Genomic DNA, 24,110 nt, shown 5'->3' on the forward strand with positions numbered 1-24,110 from the left:
TGGCTGATTATATGCTTGGGAGTTGGAGAAGGTAAAGGAAAAGGGAGGTGTCCAAAAGGACTTTGATATGCTCAAGACTCCCAGGATACTGGAGGCCTGGCTATTGTCAAGCTTAGTTGTTTTCCTTCTAGCAAAGCATTAACATTAAGACAGTTGGGAGTGTCCGGGAGTAACGTTATACTCTACCTGCCTCAAGTATTTGTTAATGGGCTACAGGTTATAAGGAAATTAAATTTTAACTACATTTCCTTCTACCTTTGTTTCCCACAACACTGTGGTTGGGTGGGTGATGTCCGGGCTCCAGGAAATTGAGTCTTTGGGTCTCTGTAAGTTAGGCAATTGATAAGAATGCTTTTAACTCGTGACTCAAGAAGACGTTTGTAAAGTGCTGGAGACTCCTATCTTGTAGGACTGTGATCTCTATTAGCTAACCATTTGTTTTCCCTTCCCTCAGTTTCCCCTGAGTGCCTGGGGAATGCCACACACCTCCCACCTGGGAGTGGGGAGGTGGGATGCCAGGAGTCAGCTTCTGCTTTGTCCTCAGCTTGCCATAAATGTTAAAAAAAAAAAAAGAAAGAAAGAAAAGAAGAGGCAGGGGGTGGAAGAAAATCATGCAAGTACTAGAAGAAAACATATGTAAGTTCCTCTTCAACTGTATATAGGGGAAGGATTTCTAAAAACAGCTAGAATCAATCAAAGATTGATAAACTTGACTCCATAATTTTTTTTTAAATGTCGCAACAGGAAAGCGAACAAACACTGTAAGTCAAACTCAGAAGACAAATGAAAAACGGGACAAAATATTTGCAACATTGGCCCTAGATAAAGGGCTAGTTCTCTAACATACAAAGAACTCAGAATTAAGGAGGAAGAGGTCAAAATACCTGATAGAAAGATGAGCAAAAGTGTAAAGACACACACACACACGTGCACACACACGTTGAGTGCGCATGCACACAAATGTTTTAAATGACCTTTAAACATATGAAGAGATGTTCAACTTCACTCCTAATGTGAGAAATGCAAATTAAAACTACAGAGATACCATTTCTCTCTCACTTTTTCTGGTTAACAAGAATTAAGCAGCATGACAACAAAAATTAAACAGCATAACAAACCGTATAACAAAAATTAAACAGTACGAAAATAGCATTTCTGATTTTTAGAAGAAATTAAAATTCAGACGTTTGCGGGAGCCCCTGCCAGTTTCATGGGCCATAGGCACTGCGCTTCCTAAACCTACTGGATTAGCAAGCCCTGTTTGTGATAAGAGTTTATATTTTTGTGAAGCTTTATAGTCTGATGGGAGGGAGAAGCATTTCACGTTATTCACCTCAGTCAATAAATGAAGAAGATAGTTTCCGGTTATGATAACACCAAGATAATCAGGGTAATGTGACTCAGGACGGGATTCGGGTGCAGCCTGTGAGTCTCTGAGGGCAGAAAATTTAAGGAGTCAGGCCATGCAAGTATCAATTTAATTAAATTATGATCAATTTTAATTTAAATTATCATTGGAAACAGGGAACCAAGATTAAAAAGCCTTGAGGCAGCATCCGAAGAGCTGAGCTTTTGTCAGGCACCCCACAAACCAGAGTGCTTACACTACCTGTTGGTAATGAGAAAGGAACCATGGACCCTTTGTGGATCTAAAATGGTATATTTGGAATGGCCAGTCCACAATGGGACAATAAAACACCTGCAGCCCCTCTTCTTAGACCTAGGACCTAGGCATCTAACAAGTTAGTCCGGAGAAGTCCCCACCCCCACTCCTTGCCTAGGGCTGGACATTCCAACAGGCACAGGCATTTCCACAGCAGTAACAGTGATGCTGGCATTTCCACATTTCACCAATTTCCTCCTTCTACGGAATATCTGCATATAATAGAAGTCTAGCAGAAGTCAAGCCAGATGTCAAAATGTAGTTGTAGCAAGCATTCCTAATGAACAGATCATTTGGCACCTGAGTGAATCCATAATATAACAAAAATAAAATGGTTCCCAAGTCAGCAAAACAAAGATACTGAGAAACTACAGGTAACTCACATACTTATGCTTGGAAGCCATAAATACTTACCAATAATTAGAAATTATGAATCAATAATTAGAAAACTATAGGTAGGACAAAAAGCAACCTGCCATAAACATCTTTGGCAACAATGTGTTCTGTATCAGATAATAAACAAAAGAACAGAGGCCATTCAGATTGAATAAATAGGGTAAAGGAGTCAAATGGATTCGTAGGTAAAAGATACTAAAGTATCTACCAACTGAGGAGAGGGGAGGTTTAGAAAGCAGTGACACCCTTTGATCAATAGTTAATTTTGTCTTATACAGCTGGGCAGTTAAGGAACACATTATGAAAACAAACAAGCAAATAGTAACAAGAAAAAATAACAGGTGCCGGGGGCAAGATGGGAATGTGTCCTGTCCCCCCGCTCCTCTATTTACCAGGCTGGGCAAGTTCTCTGAACATAACCTTCTCCGAACCTCACTGAACTTCAGTTTCCTTCACTGCAAAACGCAGATCCAGCTTCATTTATGGCTATGGTGTGAAATAAAGGAAAAAAAAAAAAAGGAAATAGAGTATCGGAGTATTGGCATTTGGTCAGTTCTGAATATACTGGGTTCTTTATCTCGTGCAAATTCAGACCAGAGTTCCAGGGCATCTACTTCTCAGTTCCACAAGTGATCCGTGGAATCATTGTGAGCTCTATAGCAGCTCCACCCTTCCATGTGCTTAGGGCAAACCTTGGAGTCCGTGTTGACCTGCCAATTTCCTTTGTACCACCCAACCAGGGCATGAGGAAGTCATGCTGGCTCCTTCATCAAAGTATGTCCAGAATACGACCCCTCATCCCGTCGACATCACCGCTCCTGGAGGAGCTGCTGACGTGTGTCCTGGGTCACCCCACAGCCTCTCCAGCAGCCTCCATGCTTCTACTCTTGCCTCCACAGGGTATGCACAGCAGAGCCGCCGGAGTGACCCTCCTAATGTGCAAGTTAGATAACGTCAGTTCTATTCTCACAGCCTTCTGATGGCTCCCACCTCACTCTTAGTAAAAGTCAATGTCCTTGCGAAGGACTGCCCGCCCTACATGACCCAGCCCCTACTAAGCTCTCACACCTTCTGTGCTGAAACTCTCACCTCCCTCACTCTGCTGCAGCCGCTCTAGGCTGCTTGCTTTTCCTTGGACACATTTGGCTCACTCCTGTCTTGGAGCGTTTTGTCTAGCTATTTTCTCTGCCTGGGACCTCCTTCCTTGATTTTCACTCAGCTATCTTCCTCACCGCCTTCAGATTCTTTGAGCATGTGTCACCCCGATCACTCTAGCTGGCAAACTGCCCCCTGCCCGTGTGCATTCTCCATTTCCAGGAAACTTTTTCTTTTCTCCATGGTACTCATCAGCTTCTAGCATACTGCAGATTTTGTCCTTTATTAGGCTTACAGTTTATTGTCTGTCACACTCTGCAAGAACTTGAACTCCACAAGAGTGGGGACCTCCATTTTATTCACTGATGTTAAGAATCTAGAATAGTACCTATATATAAGTACTCAGCATTTTCCCCGCGAATGGTGTTCTGTCAGTAAAACATTACATATGAAATAATACATATCAAATGCAGTATAGGATGCATCTACGTTTACATAATGAGCAAAATCATGGAAAAATTTGAGCACCCTTAAATACAACAAATATAAGAATCTAACATGCTTAGTTCAGGCTGGGTTAGTTCAAACCAAATTCGAAGTGGTCAAAAGCACAAATAACAATTTGGAGTGGAGGGAGCGGGATGGCCGTGGTAGACAGAAACATGGAGAAATTCTAAAGAAAATAATGAGGACTATGACTCATGGCTTCGGGCCCTTTGAGTACCATTAGGGGAAAGTAACTTGCTTCTGAAGAAGTTCCCAGCTACGCAATTGCATCGCATTCACATCGCTTCTCCTGCTTGGAGGTGGTGGGGAGGGGGCAGTGCTTTGCCCTTTGGCTCCCAGATGGGGAACTGAGTCCAGTGACCCACTACTCAGGTTACTATTGCTGTGAAACAAATCACTCCACAGCTTAGCAGCTTATAACAGCCATTTTATTTCATTCATAATTTGGTGGGTCAGAAATTCAGGAAGGATTCACCTGGGCAGCTTGGGGTCTCACCTGGGACTTGGGGCCTCTTGTGCTCTCCCAGTTGAGGGCTGGATCTGCAGCTTATCTGAAAGCTCAACTGGGCCGGATGTCCAAGGAGTAAGCCAGGAGAACATAGGCATTGGGGAAGGAACGATGGGCCATTTTAGAACTTGGCCTTCTACTGAGTGGGATGAGCTGTGAGGGTTTTGTGCACAGGAATGGAATGATCTGAGTCATGTTTTAACAGGTGTGTTGGGAACAGGACGAGAAGGGCAGGAGCAGGGAGACTGGTTAGGAGGCTAGTAGAATCTGGGGTGCCTGGGTGGCTCAGTTGGTTAAGTGTCTGCCTTTGGCTCAGGTCATGATCCTGGGGTCCTGGGATGGAGCCCCGCATTGGGCTCCCTGTTCAGCGGGGAGTCTGCTTCTCCCTCTCCCCCTGCCCCTCCTCCCTGCTCATGCTGTCTCTCAAATAAATAAATAAAATCTTAAAAAAAAAAAAGGCTAGTGAAATCATCCAGATAACACTGGACTGGACCATGGTAATAGCAGCTCAATGGTGCAAAGGGGCCTTGTTGGGATACATTTGGAAGGTAGAGCCCATAGTCTTGAATGGAGGTTTGTGTTTGCAAGCTTGCCTATGTTTTCAGCACACCTGGGCAACTTGGGATCTATTTGATAGATCAACAGCTGCTAGGACTCCTGCAGCAAGATATTACACATCACATCTGTCACAGTGTTCCACTGGAACTCTAGGGTGTGGGAAAATACACTACATTGCCTTATTAATGCTGTAAAGAAATGTCTATTACTGTATCTTTCTCCAGAATGTCAAACTCAGGATCTAAAATGTCTTCAAATAGGAATGAGCTGGATGGGGAAAGGGAACAAGGAGCATGGGCTTTGAGGTCAGACAGACCAAGCTTGAACCCTCAGTCTCCCAGGTGGGTTTGACCTGGGAAGTTATCTCAGGACTCCCTTCTACACTACAGATGACAACTCTGAAGGTGGTCCCAGAATGCGTTTCCCTGCTTTCATGAGAAACTGTATGTACCAATATGTAATGGGCTCCCTGAGGGCTAGTTTGCACGCACGGTGCAAAGATTTAGAGAGAGGTCTAAGGTATAGCCAGGGAGACTCAGGAACTGAAGAGTGAAGGGAAGGAAGGCTGGAACGCCAATACTTGAACTACTCACCTGAGCATGTGTTTTACGAATGAATGGTAAGCCAGGTGAAATCTAGAAAGGGAAGGCCAGAAACAAGGACTTGCTCAGGTGTTTCCATGGTCCAGCAACCTTGGCAATGAGCATATCAGGCTGTCAACGATGGCATCAGTCATCCAGCCAACCTTTCTCCCTCTGTGTCCTTTGCTGCTAAGCAGCCTTCCAGTGATGATTTGGGTTCTAGCTAGACTGTCCTAAAGATATGTGGTCTGGGGCACCTCAGTGGCGCAGTTGGTTAAGCTTCCAACCCTTGGTTTCAGCTCAGGCCGTGATCCCTGGGTCAGCCAGCCCCACATCACGCTCTGCGCTCGGTGCAGAGCCTGCTTAAGATTCTCTCCTCCTCTCCCTCTGCCCTTCCTGCCCATGGCGCTCTCTCTAATAAATAAACTAATAAATCTTGAAAAAATATATGTAGTCTGGCAGATAGAATTCTTATTGTAAATTAATAAACTGGAATTCCATATATTAAGACATTAAGATGTGCCTTTTTATCCCCTATTCAAGGGAAGAAAATTCAAGTGTTGGCAATGGTGTGAAGATATTAGCAGTAAGAATAAACTTAAAATATGCACATTGTTTGTCCTAGTAATTCCCACTTTTAAGCATTTATCCTAAAAAAATAATTGGAAAAGTGGGAAAGATGAACATACAAGCATGCTGAGTTTAATATTTTTAAATAATGTTTTAATTAAAGTTATAAATATTCTAAAAATATACGGTCTAGTTTCAAACATGGAATTGGTAAAATAATCGACAGTTTAGCCATATTATGGAACAATGGGATGCTGCAGTCCAGGCTAGGTGATGCGGCAGTGCGTGCACGTGCATGCACACACACACACACACACACACTGTACACACACACTTACCCTACCCAGTGGATTGAAATAACAAAGATTAATTGCTTCCCCATGCAAAGTCCACTACTGGTCCAGGGCAATCAGGATCTTCTCCATCAACACGCACTTCTGTGACCCCTGTAGGAAACTCACGGAGGGTAAGCCTCTCACCTACCATTACACGCTTCTGCCCACACGTCATTGGCTAAAGCAAGTCATGTGGCCTCACCAGGCCCCCAAAGCGCTGGAGCCCAGCAACCTAAGCGCGAGTCTGCCAGCCCAGAGCTCGCGTCCGCCACCGCTGAGAACGCTCCTGTGGAGCTCTATTTTTTGATATGGGCAAAGGATCCATAATACATCAGGTGGCGGGAAAAAGTACGGCCCCTGGAAACTGTACCCATATGTGTCTGTTATAGATGCATGCGTGCATTTAAGAGAAACACTAGAAAGACATACAGCCCAGGTTTAACAGTGTTTTCTCCAGGTGGTGGGAGAGAGGGTTTAAAACAAATCTTTTCAATACATTTTGGTATTATCTTTTTATTTTTGTTTTCTTTTTATTCTTTTTTATTATGTATTATTCTATTACATATTATTTCTTAAATAAAGCTATATTGCTTTGAGGAAACACAGTGAACTGCCATGCTGGTTTCTAAGAAATCCGCTTCCTATCAGTTCTCCTGTGAACCACCCTGTGTTTATTCACAAGACTGAGCTGCTGATGTGGAGAACTGGGGCACAGATACTGGTGTGCCCGTGCAATCTGGGGAGTCTGGACATCCAGAGCAATCAGACTTCGGGGCTTTGCAAACTTCAAGAGACAGAATACCTAGCCCCTAACCCTCACAGGAAACCCTCATTACACGCTAGCACGTGAAGGCAGGTGGTATGGAGAGGGCAAGTGCTTTCTAGTCAGACAGACGGACCGACGGACAGGATCTTCTTAGCTTTCTCATCTGTGGAACAGGGACAGTAACACCCTGCAGAAGCGTTGCCAGGACTGAACAGCAGAATGCAGGCAGAGCACAAAGCAGGCAGAGTGTGCTGAACACACGGTGGCTAGTATCACTGCCCTATGTCCACATCAAATGAAACAAAAGCTACATTAAGCAACAGAGTAACAAGCAAGGAACATTTTATTGTGTGTGTATATTCTAAAAAAAAAAAAAAAAAAAAAAAAAGCCCCACAAAAACAGAACCCACAAACAGGAGCAAAGAACAAAGTTTTCTAACTCTCTGGGATACACAGGGCGCCATATCTTATAGAAACATAGCTAGTACAAGACAAAATGTACTAATCAACATTGCCCTTTGCAATAGACTATAGAGTAAAACACTTTAAATTGTATCCTAATATAAATTTGTTGCACAATGAAACGATTTACTCAAAGAGTTACAGTTACTGTAAATTGCAGAAAAGAGTAGGCATTCAGTCATCTGTTCACAATGAACAATTAAGCAATAGACACTTGAATACATAGAGCATGTATTACTTAGTTGTTAAACCTCACATTTATAATGAGCAGATGGTTCATCAGTAATAGTAACTGGTTTCTTACAGTTTAGAAGACCCCAGATCCAGGAGCGGAAGTAGACGTAACCGAATGAAATCTCATTTTGGAAAACAGTTCCTTGGGTCTGGGTCACCACGGAATTTATTACATATTTAGGCCAGTTTCAACAGTTTAAAAATGTAGGTAGTGGCAAACTGAATTCTTAAGGGGAGAATCAAGTGACACGTGCTAGAACGCTATTTTTTGTTCATTTCCTCCAGGCAGCAGGACAGAAGTAGGACATCATAAACAGAGATTTACAGTATACTGAATAACCTATTTCCAGCAAATGCCATGGGAGTTTTCTATCATTTGCACTAAAAAAAAAAGGGGGGCAATTTGAGAACATGTCTCGAATGAAGGTTTGACATTTCCTTACCGCAGACATACTAGGTCTAAAACGTAAGGATCTTCTCTAGCATTCTGTACTTCTGAATCCCCAGTTGTAGAAATTAGCGTGAGTATTCAGGAATGGAAAAACCATGAACTGTTACTTGAAGAGCTATTTTAAATGACCCGTTTAAGAGTAACACGGTCAAAATAAGGCAATAACTAGAAGCCTAGCTGGATCTTCCTTGTATGTCCAGTCAGCAGAACTGAGAAAATAATTTTTGCCCACCTCTATAAAAAATATTACCCCATTTGCTCCCTAGCGTGTAGTAGAGACAAGACAAGCCTGCTATGTGTGTTCTTAAAAAGAAAAGTGCTAATAGGCTCTGGTGGAGAGAAAGTTAATGAAAAATTCTTTCTTTTTCCGGATACCCCTCTCCAATTCTTCCTCACATAATGCCTTTCCTCTTTGACTTATATTAGCTTAACCCCTTCAGAGGTGCTTTCACAACCTTATATTCCCTACAGAACACTGGGTTTTTCATTCAGAATTTTTTAAAATAAAAGAAGGTTGAAAGCTACAGCGTGATATTGTGCTCAGTCTACCACAGGCTTTATAAAATCACATTTTACAGAAGTTAAAGGCAAACAAAAACCACAGTTCAGTACTCATCCACATGGCAAGAAACAGATCATATCTTAATTTTCCTTTCAGGACTTCACGAAATCCTCAGGATAGCACCTTTGTATGAGCTGGACCATTAACTGAACAAGAGCTAACATTCAACACTGTTCTGTGAGATCCCATCCCTCCAGTTTCCTTCCAAGCTGTATTATTATACGTTTTGCAAACAGCTTACGAAAACTTTTTCAAGGAAACACCTTTGCCAGGTGATAGAACACAAAAATTATACAGAGCAACAAAACCCTTCAGTCTTATTTCTGAAAGCAAGTCAATTTTTAATGCAGATCATTCTAGAATATGAGGTGCCTGACCTCCTTTCCTTATTATTTGTGTTACTTGGCCAGTAAAACATCTTAATTACCTATCTTAAACATTATAGTTCCTCTCAGTTGTTGTTTAAAAAAAAGACTTAATCCCTTCATGGTATCACATAGAACAACCATGATGTCTTCATATGATCCCAACACAGTGACGCAGTAGTGGGTTTTTATCAATGTCCACTAGTAAGACTAACAAAAACACTGTTGCTATCTACCTTAAAATCTGTCTTTAAGAAAAGCAGGCCTCTCTCCACTCACTTGCATAGCCCTAAAGTAATAGGTATGTGTACTATTGTTGAAAACAGACAATCAAAGAAATAAATATTGGAATATTAAAAGACGGGCTCCCCCATTCCCCATCTCTTCCCCATCCGTACTACGTGGCCAAAAACTTTCAAAATGCCATTTGATACAAGAGAATTCACCAGTTGCTATGAAAGCAATTTACGAATTAGGAATTACTGTGCAAGACCTGGTTAACAATTATAGCTCTGGGTTACTAATTCCCTTCTATGAGATGGTAATAATGTTCCTTACAGCGAAAAGTCAACATAGTTTAAAAAGCTTTGGAGTTCTTTTCTGAGGCGTATTATTATTAAACTGCCACAATATTGCAGGGGCCCATCTCGGAACTACACACAGAATGCGTCTTTTTAGGAGGACTGGGCTGTTCCACGGAGCAGACGGATCACCTCCCTTCACCGTCATGCTGCTGCCTGGGCTGGTTTTCCATTTTCCACGAGTCCTTACTGACAGCAGTGAGATAAAGTCAGGCGGCTTGTGTGACTCCCATGTTAACAGCACCATAGAAACGTTTTGTCCTCAGAGCACATTTGGGGGAAAGGGAAGGATGTGGGCCATCCAGGCTAATAAAGAGATCTTACAGCTCGCTTAGGAACAGTGTGAAGGCCGGCCCCTGGCACCCTGGCTGGCCGGGGAGGGAGCGACTGAGCGCTCCAAAGCTCTGGGTTCCTGGGGTCCTCCTGCACCCCTCGGGAAAGAGACAGCAAGTCCTCCTCCCTTCCTCCCTGCTCTAACAACAGAGCCACAGGAGCCCGCGCAGGGCCAGCAAGTCTGAGGGGAAGAGTGTTTGCACTTGGAACTGCTTTGAGAACGTTCTAAGCTTTAACGCTTTTGCTCAAGTTTTTCCTCTAAAACTCTCCTTTGCCAAATGACTCCTTCAGCACGCGTGAGCTCACTGTCCGCGAGGGAGTCTCACTGAAGTCACTCCTTTCCTCAGGGAACCACGACAGATGAACTTTTTTTCCATATTCGTCCCCACAGGTAGTTCCACAAATGGCCCCAAACACACCTGACATGGTTTTTCTTTTTAAAAATGTTGCTTTGTTTTTTAGTGGCTACTGTCCACTCACGGGACCGTGACCGCGGGGCCACGGGGAAGGGCTGCGTTGGTGAAGGGGCCGCGGGGAAGGCGCAGGCCTCGCCCGGCTCCCGGATCAACGTGCGGCAAACCCGGTTGCCAGACTGCAGCCCACCACGGGCGTCATGTCCCAGATCTGCAAGAGAAAGAACACGCCAGAGAAGGCAGCGCTCATCACGGGGTCCAGACGCAGAGTTCACACCAAACAGCTGTTAAACTTGAAAAGGGGACAGAAGAACTCATTCTTTCATTCTTTCACCTCAAAACCTTCTCAAGATCTAGAGACAAAGCCCCTTAGGACACCAAAATGTGAAAAAAGCTTCTAAGTGGTATCTTGACACCTGAAAATTACATAGTAATGTTTTACTGTAAATTTAATTTCATTTTAAATAAAAAGCCTACTGGGAAAAGCGCTATTTAAAAAAAAAAGTTATGAAATAAAGTGTGTCATGGTTTCACAACTCAGTACAAAACACTTGCTTTTAGTTTCTGTGTCAGTGACCCGAGGAACTTAATGAGAAAGCATCTGGTAATTTCTTACAACGAGGAAACCTGTCCAGGCGGAGAGGAACACCAGGCGGGGAAGGATGACCAGGGACAGGGGCCGGCTAACGCCCCGACCCTCTGGGGAGGCAGGACCCCGGGGCGGGGGGGGGGCAGACGGCGACCCCGGGCTGCCAGGCCCCAGCAGCTACTCTGAGAGACAGAGGTGGCGCAGGAAACCCCTGGAAGGAGTGGCCACCACGCACGGAAACTCGCAAACGCAGGGTTTTCATGCTGCTACAGGCTGCATGGCTGCTTATAAAAAGGGAAGGCAAGCCTGCCGATGAGAAAGTGAGACTGGACTAATAGCCGTCTGTTCACGGTACAGTCACGGAACACTACACACACACACACACACACGCACACACACACACACGCTTGTCGGGACACGCGAGGTTACCTTTACGATGCGGTCGGTCCCACAGGTCACCATCAGTCCCCGAGCAACGTCCATGGACATGTGGGAAATGTTATGTTTTCCTTCATGAAAGGTTGCCAGAGAAGTCCGACTAACGGAGAGAGAAGAGAGAAGAGAGACCGCTGAAAGCTCACCTGTTGCCACAGTTGACGGAAGAGTTTTCTTGCAACATAAAAGAAGCACAATGATAGTGTTAAAATTAACTCCTAAAAATGTGGCTACAGTTTGGAAAACTGTTTAGAATTAGAGGACAGAAAGCAGGATAAACTGCAAGACTGTTTTATATAAGGTTGGACAAAACTCTCTAAATAACTGATTTTTAAAAAATTAAAAATAATTTTTTTTGCTGTTAGTCACCATACAGTACATCCTTAGTGTCTGATGTAGTGTGCCATGATTCCTTGTTTGCGTATAACACCCAGGGCTCCATGCAATACGTGCCCTCCTTAATACCCATCACTGGCCTATTCCATTCCCCCACCCCCCTCCCCTCTAAAACTAAATAACTGATTTTTATTTTTTTAGTGGAAAGGCTGGTGTGTTCCTAGACATAGAGCGAGGGCCTTTCGTAGTGCAGAGGAACGGCACTGCAGGCGAGCCTGCCCCGAGGGCCAGTCCCCCACGAGGAGGCTGAGGCTTCCCCAAGCTCTGGGCCCTGCAGGAGCGGCTCGCAGGGCCCCAGCTCTCGCTCTGCTCCTGCGCCCGCAGCCTCAGCCTCCTGAGCAGCGCGCATGGACCGACACCAGCCGTGCCGCACTGGCTTTCAACTTGGGCCTCGGCCAAGCTTTGCCAGTCGAGCACTTTCTACGATGATTCAAAGGAAAGGCAAAGAAAAGGAAATTCCCAGGCACGTGTGAGCCAAGCTTGGGGCCCTGCATGCACCGGCTCTGCACTGCCTCTGTGTGCGCTGGCCTTGACCCTGCGGGGGCTCAGGCACGGCCCACTGCTCAATGGCCGCACTGTCTTAGCAACAGCACTCCTCACAGTGTTCGGGAGAGGTCTAAGGTCATGCAGCCAGGACAGAGGCCTTCCCCAGGAGTGGGTTATGCAGCTGGGCAGAGACGAACAGGTGCGCAGAAACACATTCGTGTCATTTCTCAGGCTCCTCCCCCTGCAGGCGCCCGGGAAGACAAAGACCCGCAAGCACTCACTCCTCGTCTTTGATGGAGTCATAGCAGGAGTCGCACACCCGGACCTGGAACTCGAAGCCCATGACGGGGTAGCTGGAGCGCTTGCTGCTGCACTTGCCACACACGGCCTGCCCGCACTTCCGGCAGTGATGCTTCAGCAGGACCGGAAGGAGGGAAAGGAGGAGTGTAACTTTTGCTGGTGCCTCCCGGTGTCCCGTCAGCGGTGTCCCGTCAGCGTAGGGGGATGGGCGTGGGGAAGATTCGCCCTGAATTATTATCACCCCGTTCAGTGTACCCATTTACACAAAAGGCAGACAGTGTCTACACTTGTCAAGGATTTCCAAAGATCCCTGTTTTATTGGTCAAATACTGCTTTTTATTCATTCATATTATCTGACTAGATGTCCACAAATTACATTAAAACCAACTTCAAGTTCATTTAGGAGCTCAAATGACTAGAGGTTTCAGGAAAAAAGTCTATTCCTGTATCAAAGAAAAGTTTCGAAATAATGTAATATGACCTTATGAAGAAATAAATATCCATAATCATGTTTTACTATTTCTTTTAATCTTTCAAATTGTGATCCTAGAAATAAGCTTCAAGAACATTCAAAATAGTCTGGTTATTAATTCTGTCATATTCATTTACCACTAAAAGTGACCCATAATTTTCCTCTCTCTTCTAGTAGTTAATTCATAAGATGGAAATTAATTTCTTCATGTTTCCTGCGGAAGTAGGGATTATCTCGCCCATCAGTTACCAGCAGGCATGCACTGCGGGAAGCAGGCTGACCATGGAACTCGGGTTCCATCTCCGAGCATCAGAATGTTAGAGGAATGCTAAGATCACCCCTGCACTGCCTGCTAGTCTCACAGCAGACCTTGTGGAGAGTAGCTTTGTAAGTAACATTAAAGAAAGTTTATTAACACACACAAACTTTAGGCCAATCCCTCATAGAGGTGCAAAGAAATAAAATCAGCATTCTTTTTTACTTACCTGCACCAATTCATATTCAATCTGAGTGGGCTACCTTCAAGGTTGCTGTAGAAATACGTTTTTTGTAGAACTTTAGAATTACATGAATTCCTAGTGATAAGGGCGTCTCTGAAATCTATAGGCTATTTGGGACATGTTTCTTTAAAAAAAAAAAAAAGAGTACCAGAAACATGCTTAATAAAAATGTTCCAGGTACACTTAAACGGAACAATCTGTGAATAATATAAAATTCTTAGTGTCACAGTAGTCCAGTGAGGGCCAAATTGATACGTTTTTCACAGAGTAAAAGCGTAAGTTTTACAACCATATGACCTGCTTCATTCTCATTCTGTGCGTGGTTAGCACGAACACTGGCTTGGACAAGCAATACTCCTAACCGAAGGATCTTTCATGTATTTACAAATAGGCTCTCGGTGTTTTCCGTGCATCCATGCTTTTCCAGCGCTGGACAAGTGATGGAACACTTAGGTAAGATCTCGCTGGCCCCAGGAAAGGTCCCACTCATGGTTTGTTACACAGATGGTGATATCAAGAATGCAAGAGTTCATAGCACTTACAGGAAAAAGTATGATTCCAAGCAAAACGATAGATTAACACCACAAAGAACAAGAGAATTGATTAAGCCAGTGACAGTTCAACGTTGGCTACTCACCTGTCTCAACCCCAGCGTCTTTGTGTCCCACATCTGTTTTATATTCCAGAAAAAGGGCTGCTCGCATTTCTGGCAAGAATCACTCTCTAACCACTGAGGAGCCTGGGGGAGGAGAAAGTCAAAGCTGCCACTGGAGCGTCTCATTTTTTACTAGGATTTCTCAGGGTTAATACAACAGTTTCAGACCTTGCTGGTTGTTAGCATTTTTAAAAAAACTTCTCAATATATTACAGCTGTTGCCATATTCACTCTTATGTGTTTTCAGTAATCTCTCTCATTTTAGCAATGTTGACAGGATTGCTCGATTTTTAATCTATAGATAGGAAGGAGTAATTCAGTTTTCACTGTGAACTCCTCAGGGCTGTCTTCATGTATTTCTTTTCTGTGCCGGATATTGTTTAATATCTATATCTAGTTGAGTGACAGCCCGTTTCTTACAGAATCTGGTGAACTACCACGTGGGAAGTCTTGTGAGGTCACAGGGTGACCAACAGGGGAGTTCTTCCAGGTGGGTCTCATGTCACACAGAGATTTGCCACCCCACCGCCCCAGCTTGGCACCGTCTCCTGTGTGCACACACCACCCCCAGACCTCCACTCCAGCACGGGCCGCTCTCGGCTATCATCCTTTATGCACATTTTCCTTTCTGCCACTAACCTATTATTCACCAGGCTTGCCCATCTCTGTGTATGGATAGCCTGTCACAAACTAGGTTCTCGATGAATTTTTATTGAAAAAAATTTTTATTTATAAATATTGAATATTTATAGAAAATATTTCTCTAAACAAACCATTAAAAATTGTATCCAATTAGGGGCACCTGTGGGTGGCTCAGTCGGTTAAGTGTCTGCCTTTGGCTCAGGTCATGATCCCAGGGTCCTGGGATCAGTCCCACATCTGGCTTCCTGCTCCTCGGGGAGCCTGCTTCTCCCCTTGCCCCTCCCCCCACTCATGCCTACACTCTCTCTCCCTCAATTAAAAAAAAAAAAAACCCCACAAATTGTACCCTATTACAAGATGAAACAGTTCAAAGCTATTATTTAACCTCGATCACTTATCACTATATATATGCAGTAACAACAGAAAACATGCATTTCTACCAATTAAACCAAAGATTATGACAAAATAATCCTTTTTTGATCTTGAAATTGGGATGCTCAAGAAAAATATCTGTGGTAAGAGGAGACGATGCTGGGAGAGTCACAGACACCGCACCACACCGACCCTTCAAACACAGGCAGTCAAGACAGAGGGCTTTCAACACTCAGACCGGGCCTTCTGGGGGCTTCCAGGACCGGTGCCCCACTTCCTTATTTTGCTTCCTATTGCATCAGAACTTTTGACTTTCCTATTTCTTATTTTAGATATGTTACTGGAAATATTTCTACACATGACAGTCATGACAAAGGTATTTCTTGGTGGGGGGCGGGAGGAGTACTCCCCAATCGCATGAACTGGGCTGAGACAGAACAGAGGTTCTTTTACCAGGGACATACTGGAAAGGAGGATGGAAAGAACGACAGAGACGTGCACCTCCATGAGAAAGACTACCATCTAGTTGCAGAATCATCTCTTTGTTTCCGTGCTCCACAGCACAGGGAAGGGCGATTGGGAACAGCGCTTGTGCACAACGCCCCCCACGGTGGGTCTTGCCGCCAGCAGCACAGGGGAGGGGACACAGGTGGTCTCACGTCTGAGACCCATGCCGGCTGGACTCCCACAGCACCACACGCACTCAGGACAAAGCACAGGATGTGTTCATGGCAGCAAGACTCAAGGAGGGGTAACCCCCTTGTAAGGGTGTGAGGAGGGAATGAGCAAATACAGGTGAAGTGCTCTGCACGGTGCCTGGTACACAACACGTCATCTAAGTCCAGGCAATGTTCTGAGGATCTGCGACACCTTATTTCATGGGAGTTTCTACCCAACCCCCGGAGCTCCAGAGCCACGTTAGCCCCACTTTGCAGGCAGAGAGACCGCGGCTCTGACCCTGCCCGGTACGTGCGGAGCGCGCGGGGGCGACCCCAGGCGATGTGGCAGCACAGCCCGAGCCCCCGAGCCCGTCTGCCGCATCCACACAGCAGCTGCACGGCGGTCTCCCGGGTCTGAACACGTGAGCGTCTCCACACGTGGCTTGCGGCGTGACCACCAACAGAACCTGGTCCTTACCTCAGGAGCATCATTCTGTCTAGGGGTTTAGGAAAGACTATTACTTGGCTGAGCTGGAGGGGAGACGGGCTCAAAGGAAGAAAGGGATGCATGCAGTAATCTGAGATAACAAAAACCATCAGAAATAAACAGGCTTTCCGGAACAGTTTATTGTAAGAAATACCCGTCACTTTCTATGCTGTCACGAACCATCATGTTATATGCTTACTCCCTACACAGAAAAAAATTCTCTTTTCTAAGAAAAGCAAAAGAGAACATTAATCAAGTATTCTCCTTCACTCTTTCCTACATTCTGCTCCATCTCCACATCTGCACAGAGGTGACGTCACAAGAACAATTCCCCGGCCACACTAGTACCAACCCCTGCAATAACCCACGCTGTACTAACGTAGACCGCATCCACTACTGTGTGCCATGACACACCCTGCGACCTGCTAGGTTAAAGTTCTCCTTTAAAGGGGAGTTGTTCTAGTTATTACTGCTCATTTACATTTCATGCCTACCTCCAGAAAGCAGCCCCTCTAATTATGATCTGGCAGGGAGGCAACTGCTCCAATCCGTACTTCTAGGTGACTCAGAAAGAAATTTCAAGCAAGCAGCGTGGGGCTAGAGAATCTGGGACTAGTTCTGTATGCCTTTGCCTAAGGAAGTCCCACAATTACACAAATCCTAACCCAGGGCCAGAACCTTATAGATCATAGGACATTTCCCTTTGCACTATACTAAGCCGGTTTAAAAAAAAATAATAAGACTATTAAAAATAATGCATTTTTACAAAGATTTATTTATTTATTTTAGAGAGAGTGTGCACTGGGGGAGCAGAGGGAGACAGAGAAAATCTCCAGCAGACTCTGCACTGAGCGTGAAGCCTAATGTGGGGCTCGAGGACCCCGAGATCACAACCTGAGCTGAAACCCAGGTGCCCCAATAATATATCTTTTTGACATAATTGGCTTCCCCACCAAAACTGTCAACTACTGAAAGAGAGAAGCTAGTAGAGTGCGATGTGTTACCAACCAGCATGTCAGTGATCTGGGAGAATCTTGCACAAACGATTAAAAACAGAACCGTCTACATGGCAAGCAGCGTGAGTGATGGGGCTGTCTTTTCTTTCCCTAGACGTACAGATAAACTCCACAATCGTGTAACCTTGAAGGTGGGAAGCTTGCTTTTATTTTGTTACTTTTTTTCCCTAAAAAAATTTACCAAGGATAATAGTGGACAGAAATCCAAGTGGGTAAGCCCTTAGGAGAAGCACCAGCAGCACTGGCCCAGGAGTCGCCTTCCCACATGAGCTGGGAACACAGCCTCCGAGTTTTCTGTGCTCTCAACAACAACAAAACAAACAGGCCAAGAGTCCAGGAAACCAAACAGTATACTAGTTGTTCTCGATTGCTGTAACCAGCAGCTACTGTAAGACACAGTTAAAATAAATCTTTGTAAGGAAAGTGTCCATAATTAATATTAAGCCAATGTTATATGTATTTAATAATGAGTTACCTTAGGCCTTACCAAATATTTTGCCAGCACACAGGTAATCAAGATTTCCTCTACTTAACTCATCTCACGAGGTTAGTAGTAAAGCTAGCAGTCACAACTTCTCCACGTTATGGACTTTATTTTATTATTTACAGGGTAGTCTATTTCCTTCATGAGATGATGAGCCTACTAAAAACAGGCAAGAATCTCTGCACAGAGAGCATGGTAGCCAGAAAGCCTGGAATGAGTCATGTCGCCCTGATTACGTCTTCTGTGGTATGCTGAAGATGCAGGTGTATTCAGTGAAAATGAGACTCCCAAGTAATCAGAGGCGACACGAAACAGATGTGTGCGGAGTGTGGTGGGAATGGCGCACCCACGCCAGGCGTCTGCTCCGATGGGCACAGCACCCTGGCCTCTGCCCCCGGCACCACTCCCATGATGTCGCACAGCACGTGCATAGTGCCATGCAGCGTCATAAGCCCTTTATGATGCACACGCCTCTGCCTCCAGACTTGCTGGCCACCCTGTAGGGGCTCAGGAAACGTCTGAAGTTAAACCGTAAGTCCTTAGTCCCTCACACTCTAAAATCTCTTCTGAGTCAACAAAAAGTCAACTTGTCTGCTATTTACATCACAGGTTGGAAAAAACAGATAATAGCCGTGCTGGCGGACATGAGAATGGAAATCCTGCCTGGAAGTCATCTGACAACATCTATAAAAAGCCTTAAGAATGTGCATCTCCTTGTCCCAGAAGGTCTATTTTCAGAGATCTGTCTGAAATAAATAATTGAACAATCACATAATGACAAGGTCAAGAACACTCACTGCAGCATTATTTAAAATAGAAAAAAAGACCAAGTTGCCCATGGATAAGAGAACAGACTGGTGGTTGATGGAGGAGAAGGCTGGAGGTGGGGGAAACGGGTGAAGGGGGTCAAAAGGTGAAGAATTTGGGGGTCTCCTAAGGGCTTACCTACTTAGACTTCAATCCACTATTTCTAGCCTTGATAAATTCTTAGGAAAAAAGTTACAAAATAAAAGCAAGATTCCCACCTTCATGGTTACGATTATGGAGTTTACCTTCTTCATCACAAGGATGAAAAGTTTTGTAACGATGGGTGGTGCTGGACACTAACTGGGCTCACGGGGGGGATCACATCCCAATATATACGATGCTGTATCACTACGTTTACACCTGAAGTTCATGTAACGTTGTGTCATTTCTCAATTTAAAAGACGACGGCGAGGTTGTTGAGACAATCAGTGTATCTGTCTCAAGAACTAGAAGAGGTTTTGGAAGTTATGTCACTGAACGATTCCACTTTATGGAGGGAGGGAACAGACACTCAGAGAGACACTCCTCTGAACGAGGTCTCACAACTAGTTAGTGGCCCCAGCAAATTAGAACTCAGGTCTCCTGAAAAGAACACGATGTTGACATGCGCTCAGTGGAAAATAAAAGCAGAGAACAGAGATACACTTCCCCAGGTAAACGTGAGGAACCTGGTGAGGTCCCTGGCACTAGTCACAGCAGGCCTCCGAGAGCAACGGGGTACAGGGATGCCGTGGGACCACCACAGTGCTTCCCAGGGCAGTGCACAGCGCGTGCCCCGGTGATAGGGGGGACTGTCTCCAGCGTGTTCTCGGTGTATGTCTCCAGACTGAAAATAGCCCACAGGCTCAGTCTGTGGGCAACGCCTGTTGCTGCGGAAACTCTCACATGGGGAGAGGACGCGGTGCAAAGCGGCACGCAGGACCTTGTTAGACAATGACCAGTAAGCCCAAGGGAGAGGGGCTGGGGCTGAGACCCGGTCGGCATCGAGGCCAGCAGGGTGGGAAGCCGAGAAGCCAGGGGCTCGGCCTTGCCCTACTCCCTCTTACCTCCTCTCTGCTGACGTCCATGTTCCACACTGCAATCCCACCGTCCGAGGAACAGGAGACCAGCTGCCTGGTGAGCTGAAGGTAACACAGGGACTGCACTCTGTCACTGCAAACAACACACATCGGTCACTTGTCTCAATGTGGAGAAAGAGACACTGTCTTCACGGAGGCTCCACTCTCTCCCCTGGCTGGAACCAGTGGCTGGCATTTTATCACTGACGATTTGGCATGGTATTGTGGCTTCTAGTTTAAACGTGAATCAGCGCTCTGTGACTTAGTACACAGCATAAGAGTTTCTATGAAATAAACACTACTTTCAAGTCAGTCATGCAGAATTGCAGGCCACAGATAGGACGATGGCTATGGTTTTCAGGACCAATCGCTGTGGTCCACTCCTTTCTAGGCACTCAAGACTCACCTACCTGTTTGTAACTAAGAGCAAAGGAGGGGTGACTCCTCACTGCAACACAATGCCTAAGAACACGTGATGTGACGCTACAGAGACGACTGATACACCCACACGTGCCCATGAGCTCACTCGTATGCACACGCGCGCACACACACGCACACACAACGATGGGGCGAAATCTGCCCCCTTCCTGTGTGCCTGTCAGACTCCTCCTCCGGACACCCTAGGAAACAATCTTCTGCCCTGCAGACTTGTGTGAAGAATCTTTCCTTGGGCGCCTGGGTGGCTCAGTCATTATGCGTCTGCCTTTGGCTCAGGTCATGATTTCAGGGTCCTGGGATCAAGTCCCACATAGGGCTCCCTGCCCAGTGGGGAGCCTGCTTCCCCCTCTGCCTGCAGCTCCCCATGCCTGTGCTCTCTGTCAAATAAATAAATAAAATCTTAAAAGAAAAAAAAAGGAATCTTTACTTGGCTACTTTTCAACCTGATAGTGCTTACAGTAAACAGCAACAGCCTAACCAACGGGGAGGAAAGGCAAGGCCAATGTCCTTTCCCTCTCAAAACCAGAAGGCAAGAGCCTGGGTATTACACGGTCTTAGCTTAGGTGACTGTGTCAAACCACACCCACAAGCTACACTGCAGAATAAAAGTACAAGTCAGGCATCCAGTTCGAGATGGCTCTGCATGGCATTCCACATACTCTTCCCCGGTCAAAGTCCTCATCTGCCCTCTGTTTTTGCCCTACAACATCAGATACTCGGGACTCACAGAAGAGCAGTTAATAGGGACTGAGTGAGCCCCAGCCGATGGGGTTTGAGAAAGCAGTAGCAGACTATGAATGCTGCCCCGTCCCGACTCCGATCCTGTCCCCACCCTCACAAACGGTCACGCACTGATGGCCCTGCAGCAAGAGCGTGCGGCCTTTCCGTCCACCGATGTCCCACATGATGATGCTGCTGTCAGAGGCTCCTGAGAAGAGTAACCGCTGAATAGGATCCCACCAGAGGCAGGCGATGCTCCCTACAGGGCAGAGAGAGGGCGAGGTTAGGTACAGCCCTACGCCTGGACAGCTGGACTGAACGAGGACCAGCTGAGCCCCGAAGTAAAAACGTATCTTTGTTGTGCAAAAGGTCATTCAACACTTTATCACGAGTCACTGAGGAGACAGGGTGCGTCTATGCCCCAGACTTGTAAGACAATCATCGTCAGCTGCACATCAAACTACTTTGGATACGAGGATGCTTAAAGAAATTCTTCTTCATTCTGTATCCAAAAATGACACAATAGCTATATATGACGGGGTTAGTTCAGAAAAAGCTTTTGAGGGAAAAAAAAAAAGCTAACACTATTTAATGAGAAAAGGCAGTGAAGATTATCGTGGCCAATTTAGGTAATCTAAAAATCTAGATTATTCCAGGTCTCTGGGACCTTGCAGGTGGTTTTACCTCAAGATGCATGTTTAAGAAAAGTAAATTAAGGGTCTCAGAAAAAAAAAAAAAAAGGTCTGTAGGCGTACCACACAATTATGCCAGAGAATTTAGGTAAAAAATCCAAACCTCACATTTCACATTGTCTATTGGCTGAACTTATCAAATTCAATAGCCTTTGAGATTTTCTACAGATTTCTCTCTCAACAGATTTCTCTCTTCATTGTCCTATCGACTACTGCTTGCCTAGAAAAAATTATTAATAAACTTAATAAAACAGAACCAGTCACACAAGTCAGTAATATTTTTTGGTGGTTATAGAGAAAACTGATGAAATCATATTCAAAAGCAAACAACAGAAACTAGTTTCTCACAGAAACTTCACATAAGTGAAAAAAGAAGTGTTCTGCAAAACTGGCCTCAGGGAACGANAAAAAATAAAAATAAAATAAAACCCTTCCATGGAACTTAGCCAGCTCACTGCACTGTAAAAATAATCCAATTCCACTCATTCTTCCCCCTCCATCCCCAACCGAGGAGAGGCAGAACCAGCCCAGACATTTCTCCTAATTGTAATGCAGGTCTTGTTCAGTATCCTAGAAACTGACAAATTTAAAAAAAAGAAAAAATTCTTCTAAAAGTCTCACCATTTACAAGAAATTTTCAAAGATCTTCTGAAAATAATTTAATTTAAACAGGCAAACAAAATAGAAAGTAGTATCCATATGAGCAATCTGGAAGGGATTTTGACGACATGAAACCCAGCCCAACACCCTATCTTCAGCTCTCTGNCCTCTCCCACTCCCCCTGCTTGTGCTCCCTCTCTCGCTGGCTGTCTCTTTCTGTCAAATAAATAAATAAAATCTTTAAAAAATAAAAATAAAATAAAACCCTTCCATGGAACTTAGCCAGCTCACTGCACTGTAAAAATAATCCAATTCCACTCATTCTTCCCCCTCCATCCCCAACCGAGGAGAGGCAGAACCAGCCCAGACATTTCTCCTAATTGTAATGCTCTACCAGGTCTTGTTCAGTATCCTAGAAACTGACAAATTTAAAAAAAAGAAAAAATTCTTCTAAAGGTCTCACCATTTACAAGAAATTTTCAAAGATCTTCTGAAAATAATTTAATTTAAACAGGCAAACAAAATAGAAAGTAGTATCCATATGAGCAATCTGGAAGGGATTTTGACGACATGAAACCCAGCCCAACACCCTATCTTCAGCTCTCTGTCAGTCTTTAGATCTCAATCCCACGTCCGGCCAATCAACCTGAAACTGACAGGTCAGAGGAGCTGATCATTCATGAAGCCGCAGAGCTGAGAACTGAGTCTAGATGCCCAAATTAGGTGAGAAACCTGTGGGTGATCACACAGCCTACCTTCATGGCCTTTGAGGGTGGTAATGACTGAACAGGAGTTCTGTCCCAGCTTCAGCAGGGTGATCTGTCCAGAGTAATCACCAACAAAAGCATACTGAGTGTCAAAATCATATCTGTGGAGAAGCAGTCAAGGATACATAACACAATCCAGCTTAAAGTTATAAAACAGAAAGATGTGCATTTTAAAGACATAAGCACAAACCTAAAACTATGAGACAGGAAGCACCCAACTGAAATTTGGGCAACAGGTAAATATTTAAGAAAACAAGCATTCAAGCTGGAAATTTTCTTGGGAAAATGAACATTCATTCATTCAACAAGAATTCATGGAGTACGTAGGACTATTCTAATCAACGCCCTAGGGATTAGCAGTAAAAACGGGTAAGAGCTGACAGAGAAGTCGGACATGTAAACAAGTCGTTATAATCAAGTTATAATAAAGCACAGAAGAGAAAAATACTCGATAATGATAACAGCAAGAACTGGGACAAAATGACTATTTACGAACTATCTCTGGAAATAAGGTAAAACTGATAGCAAATACAGACGTGAACACCCATCTTTCTTTGGCCTGGATGCTGCAGCTTTAAGTGAAAAACGTGGTTTATTTTAAATTGCCGTGGGGAGTTAAATCACCCAAAAGGCCATTATCTGGGGTAGGAGTAAATGTAAATTTTAAAAATATACTGTTGATAACAACTCATTACTTCCTTAGTCACTTAATGGCCACAGACAATTGTGGCCAACCCACAGTTTAAATACGTCAGGATAACCATTGCTTTAATTCCAAAACACAGGTCAAAAGAAGCATCACCGGCTGGGCCGCGACTCTGATTCTGTGCCATTTTCCATCAATCCACATGAGAAGCCCAACACGTAACAGAAACACTTATTTAGCAAGTGATATATCTGAGTATTTCCCCCTTATTTGATTCTGAAACGTATGGTACTGCTTTAATGCTCATTTTAAGTATCTCATGCCGTGCATTCATTTGTGGCAAACATTTGTTTATAGAGGCTTTCAATGGAAAAAAAAAAAAAAGAATTTACTCCGCCAAACACCCAACTCTGAAAAAGAAACTACTGCAGGGTATTTGCCTGTTGCTGACAGCCTTGATCTTGCTGTCACCAAGGCACGCAGCTACCATGGGCGGCCCTAAGCAAGGG

General features: G+C 44.7%; 1 protein-coding gene across 1 annotated transcript in view; it reads right to left on the minus strand.

The window, feature by feature from the left end:
- Positions 1-6,697: 6,697 nt before the first annotated feature.
- Positions 6,698-24,110, minus strand: part of WDFY1 (WD repeat and FYVE domain containing 1) — a 53,488-nt gene continuing 36,075 nt past the window's right edge. The window contains exons 8-12 of the mRNA XM_034655268.1: positions 19,727-19,832; positions 14,196-14,297; positions 12,568-12,698; positions 11,399-11,507; positions 6,698-10,591 (exon numbers count right to left, since the gene is read on the minus strand). Of these exons, the coding sequence (XP_034511159.1) occupies positions 10,532-10,591; positions 11,399-11,507; positions 12,568-12,698; positions 14,196-14,297; positions 19,727-19,832 (508 nt within the window). The 3' untranslated portion in view covers positions 6,698-10,531. The remainder of the gene's footprint in view (positions 10,592-11,398; positions 11,508-12,567; positions 12,699-14,195; positions 14,298-19,726; positions 19,833-24,110) is intronic.

Source organism: Ailuropoda melanoleuca, chromosome 2 (genome assembly GCF_002007445.2).
Source record: "Ailuropoda melanoleuca isolate Jingjing chromosome 2, ASM200744v2, whole genome shotgun sequence".
NCBI classification, from domain to species: Eukaryota; Metazoa; Chordata; class Mammalia; order Carnivora; family Ursidae; genus Ailuropoda; species Ailuropoda melanoleuca.